At 51.1% G+C, this 5487-nt stretch overlaps 1 protein-coding gene across 1 annotated transcript; it reads left to right on the forward strand.

Moving 5' to 3' along the window:
- The first annotated feature begins 357 nt into the window (after positions 1–357).
- On the forward strand, positions 358–4701 carry NAIF1 (nuclear apoptosis inducing factor 1). The gene is made up of 2 exons (XM_014282324.3): positions 358–1424; positions 2105–4701. The coding sequence occupies exons 1-2, from the start codon at positions 914–916 to the stop codon at positions 2566–2568; spliced, it is 975 nt and encodes a 324-aa protein (XP_014137799.1). The 5' UTR covers positions 358–913; the 3' UTR covers positions 2569–4701.
- The last annotated feature ends 786 nt before the right edge of the window (positions 4702–5487 follow it).

The raw sequence follows: 5487 nt of genomic DNA on the forward strand, positions 1-5487 counted from the left end.
GACGCTTCCGCCGCGAGGAACCGACACGGAGCGCTTCCGCCTTCGCGCCACGCGCCGCGACGACCAATGGCAGCGGCCCGCGCGCCCGCGCCTGCCGACACGCCCACGCCCACGCCCCCGGCTTCCACGCGCTCCCGCGAGGTGGGCGGCCGTGACGTCAGGGGAACGCCTTCCCGTTCACCAATCGGGAGGAAACACCGCCCGGGGCGGAAGGGGGCGGTGCAAGACCCTGAACCAAGCTCCCATTGATTAAAACCCTGAGGGAGGTGGGGATAAAGCGACAACGTCTCCAATCAGATCTGGAGTCGGCAGTCAGTTTGCGTTTGACGGACGCGGCGTGTATCCGGTATCTTTCACAGTGGGAGGGGGTGTTGTTCTGTTTCGATGGACGCGAGATGTACCCAATAGAGCTAGAGCGGGGAAATTCAGGGGCGGGCCCAGCCCCTCATCGGCCTCACGCAGGCCCAGACAGGCGGCGAGGCGGGGCCGTCTCTTGGCCACCCGATGGGCAGCGCTGCTAGCCAATGACAGTGCGGCACTGAGGGCGGGAGGCGAGGCCTCCACCTGACGGGCAGGCGGGCTGCCCTATCAGGCGGGGCAAGAAAGGGGGCTGATTCTGGAAGCCATTACGCCAGCGTTGCAGGGTGGAGGCCGTTGAGCGGGGCTTGCTGGCTGGCGGTGGTACGCAATTTGCGTATCGTTAGCGGTGCCAAGGGGGGAGCGGGGGGGGACGGACGCCTCCGGGCCCTGAGGGGCCTCGGGGCCCCCCTGTTGTCCCTGGCCGCGGGGGTGACCAGGCCTGGGGGGCCCTGCCCCCCCTCGGCCCTGCCCAGCCTCCCCCAGGGCCCCCCGGGCCTGGCCAGGCCCCCCAGGCCTGTAGGTGCCCCCCAGTGCCCCCTCCCCGGTGCCCCCCATGGCCATGGCGTCGCCCCCGGCACCCCCAGCCAAGAAGCGGAAGATGAACTTCTCAGAGCGGGAGGTGGAGATCATCGTGGAGGAGCTGGAGCGAGGCAAGCACCTCCTCATCAACCACTTCAACGCCGGTGTGCCCCTGGCTGCCAAGGCTGCCGCCTGGCACGACATCCTGCGCCGTGTCAATGCCGTCGCCACCTGCCACCGCGAGCTGCCCGAGGTCAAGAAGAAGTGGTCTGACCTCAAGACTGAGGTGCGACGCAAAGTGGCCCAAGTCCGGGCTGCCATGGAAGGGGGAGGCGAGGGCCAGAATGGCAATGGCAATGGGCCAGAGAGCGAAGACCCGACAGGCGCTGCAACCGCCCCAGTTATCCTCACCCCCATGCAGCAACGTATCTGCAACCTGCTGGGAGAAGCCACCATCATCAGTTTGCCAAGCGGGGACTGCAGTGCAGGTGACAGTACCGAGATACCCATCACCGCGTCAGCCACCACAGTCACCTTGACCCAGAGTGAGTGCTGCGCCTGCTGAAGATGCTCTGTTCTGAATTGGAAGGTCATATAGGGGGCCCTGACACCCGCCTGCCAGGAGCCGTGAGCCCTGTATGGGGAAAGCCCCAGCAAAAAGGAACCGCGGCACCTCTGTAATGAAAATGCCATTCCCAGTATGTCCTTGTGCTGTAGGGGATTGGCTGCAAAATACGCACGTGCCGAAAGTCAGCTTTGATAGTGGGGCTTGGCCTTAAAAAAAGGGAAAAAAGTATCCTTTGCACCTTATAGATTCTTCAGTCCCCCTCACTGGGGACAAAAGCAGGAGGAGAAACATCTCCAGGGCTGACTTTCCAGTCTTCCCCAAAGAGCAGCTGTCCTTCTGACAAGTGCCATTCTGGGTCTTGCCTTTGCCCCTATGTCAGTTGGTTAATGCTACATGGAAAGATTGTTCTGAACTGGAGGTCAAGAAATTATTTTGTCTAGACAGATATGGCATGCCCAATTACTTTGGGCCGTACAGCCTAGAAGGAAGCTCAATGAGGGTGGAGTAGACTTAAATAGGTCATTTTGTGCATTGCTGTTCATTGTATGTTATCTCACTGAGCAGGCAGTATTCCTGTGATATTCTTTGAATAGTCCTGTAGATAAAAATCCCCGTATGGCAGCTACTTCTTACTCCCTTTCTGTCCTTTGTTCTCAGTTCCTGCAGAGACAACCTACCACAGTCTGGAGGACGGAGTTGTGGAGTACTGCACAACAGAAGCCCCCACCACAGTCACCACTGAAGCACCCTTGGAGATGATGGCGCATCAACACGAAGTCTCTGCAAAACCCCAGGAGCTGAAAAGCCGAATTGCTCTGAACTCAGCCAAGCTCTTGCAGGAACAGCGAGTGACCAACTTGCACGTGAAGGAGATTGCCCAGCACCTGGAGCAGCAGAATGACTTGCTTCAGATGATTCGTCGCTCTCAGGAGGTGCAGGCATGTGCCCAGGAGCGGCAGGCACAAGCCATGGAAGGAACACAGGCGGCACTGAGTGCCCTTATCCAAGTCCTCCGCCCCATGATTAAGGACTTCCGTCGATTTTTGCAGAGCAATACACCCAGTCCATCGGTCACCACTGACCCCAGCCAGACAGGGCAGCAAGATGGCATGATCCAGTGAAAGAAACAGTGATGGAGGTTTAGGTTGGATATGAGGAAAAATGTCTTCACCAGAAGTGTTGTCAAGCACTGGAACAGGCTGCCCAGGGAGGTGGTAGAGTCACCGTCCCTGGAGGTGTTTAAAAGACATGTAGATGTGGCACTTAGGGACACGGTTTAGTGGTGGGCTTGGCAGTGCTGGGTTAACGGTTGGACTCGATGAGCCTAAAGGTCTTTTCCAACCTAAACAATTCTATGGGACATCTTTCTTGGAAAAAAACTGCCTGTGCTGCTGGTGGACACAGGGAGTGAGGGATGCTAGCTCTTGTCAATGTGAAATGGCTCGCCTTGGAGACTTGCTGAGCCTAGAAAGCTTTCTCTGCTAATCTTATGCTCATCTGCCTTTTCAGACTCATCATACAGAGTCATAGCAGGATGTGTAATAAACAAGGAACTTAACATTGGTTGCTTTTTTCCTCAAACAGTAGATTTATTTAAAAAAAAAAAGTTATTTTTTAATTTCTGTTTGGAAAAAGCTCTCCTGAGTATGACACCTCTCTATTTCTCTCTCTCAAGATCTGCAGCCTTTAACTGACTTCTAAGGTCAAGAGTCTTGTTGTGATATCACAGTACTGCAGCTGCCAAGGTACAGTTACCATAAACAGTAATTCACGGTAGTGAATGCATTTCTGTCTCTTGCTGAAAGCATTTACTGGAAACGTGGTACCGGATGTGGTATAACCTTCTCTCTGCACTGGGAGTTACGGCTACTGCCCTTACAGCATGACATCCACCCCATGCAGACCACCACCAAGCCTACATGCAGTTTAAATCCCACCCACATCCCCCAAGGATATGAAATAGTGCATTCTCCTCATGTTCCATCTGCATGCGGTCATGAAATTTCACTGTAAACTTGGTGGATGTGATGAAAATTTCATGTCTTGTTACCAGATACTGTCCTGGGATATGTATTGGAGCAATGTCTTGCCTGTCTCAGCGTAGTTAATACACAAGGGCCTGGGTGAGTTTTGCTCAGGTGGGTGTAACAGGTGAAACTCCACCTCTGTCTCATCTGTATCGTTTGTCACCTCCATAATACCTTGATTCATCAAAGTGGACCCGGACTACAGAGTGTCAGCCACACAGTAATTCCCAGCATTTAGGAGTTTGTCAGCAACTGTTTTAATTGAGTGAATTTTGAAGCATTATTTGGTTCTGCTGGTGGCAGCAGTATTTGTTCTGTACTTGTTAGGAGCTGGAAGCAAGTACAGCTAGCTGTTCTTTGTTCGTCTGCTAGCTGGCTTCAAGTGGCATTCTGAGAAATGGGTGTGAGGTTCACCTAACTATTTTCTTACCATTATACAGGGTGAAACAACATTGCAACCACATTTCTCTTCTTTGAGGTGTTCAGACTGTGGGGTTTGGTCCTCAATGAGAAAGCTTAGTTTCACAGGATGGTGAACACAATTCTCACAGACTTCATAAACTTTCAGATTAAAGCTCCACTTGTACATACATGGAAGCAAACTTAAAAAAGGAAGCATAACTCTTCTTCTCCCTGTACCTTGCAAAGTGTAACACATTTCACAGGCTTGTTGCTTGCCAGATACTACTTTTGAAATAGAACTTTTTGAGAGCTGGTATTTGCTTGCTGTTAAGTCTCCTTTAGGGCTGAGATGTGGTGAACAACAACTGATGAGGGAGTGAATTTGCACAATCAAATTAAACCTTTACACAGCCTTTTATGGGGGGATGCTGATGCGGGGGCCCTGGTTAGAGTAGCCGGTGAGGAGGCTACCAGTGCTGCTCTCTGGCCTTTACTCATCTTCCCTCACCTGCAAGTCTGACAGGGGAGAAAAGGATGGTGCAGAGAGAAGGATTTGGCCCCTGGAAGACTCCTGACCCTTTGGCACTGACATCTCAGTGCTGAGTCAGGGCAGCATCAACTGCGTCTTCCCACCGTGTCCAGCATCTCACTACATGAGTAACACTTGCCTGACTCTTCCTCTCAGACTTCACGGATTTAAATCAATTGCTCAACTGAAATTTATTTTTAAAGTGAAAACTATGTCATATGTGCTGGTTTACCTCATTTGTGTAATGTTCTCTCCTTTACAAATATGAATTTTAATAAAAATACGGTTTTGGTAAACAGGCTGTTTCAGTTCATCAGTATGCTCCAGGGCAAAAATGAGTTTGCGACAAGTTTGGCATACAGAATCCTCGCTGAGAAGAGGCCAAAGAAAGCTGTGAACAGCCACGTGTCACAGTAGCTTCTTGTCATTTGTGAACTTTGTGGCCTTGTATTTACGTAATTATGGTCTTTTTCAAATAACAGCTTTTACAGCCTTACCTTGCAGCAGTAATTTCATTGTGTATGCCAGATTACTGAAGTATACTAATCTTCCAGCTGCTCAGAAGTTGCCACAGTAGCCTAAAGTGATGCATGAAGTACCAGCCTTTGGCTTTAAATTGCAGCGTGCATTTTTACAGTGACTAAACACTTAACCTGTGTTACTGTTTCACAGGAGTAAGCCTGTTGCCCTTGAAACCACCCATTTTTCTTGTCATTTCAGGATAATTGCAGAGCTTAGTCAAGCCGGCAGCATTCAGGTGCAAGTTCCAGGTACACATTTTTGTCTCATTAAAAAGATGTAGCAACATTTTAACTATAGGGTGAGCAGTGCCATGAGGGGCTTGGTTATTGCTCACGACGAGGTCATCAAATTTGGGGAGGGAGAAGTGTCCCTTGAAGTTAAAACCAGGAGAGCAGGTAAACAGGGTGCTTACAGGGTGGACGTACATGAGCAGGGCATTCAACTAAACAGAGAACTGGTGCCCAAGCAGAACAGAAGTTATGAGGTAACATCTATAGATGTTCATTTGTGCTCCTCTACTGTTCTTTTTGTAACTAGAGATTTGTTTTCAGCATCCAGAG

The sequence above is a fragment of the Falco cherrug genome, chromosome 9 (assembly GCF_023634085.1).
Source record: "Falco cherrug isolate bFalChe1 chromosome 9, bFalChe1.pri, whole genome shotgun sequence".
NCBI classification, from domain to species: domain Eukaryota; kingdom Metazoa; phylum Chordata; class Aves; order Falconiformes; family Falconidae; genus Falco; species Falco cherrug.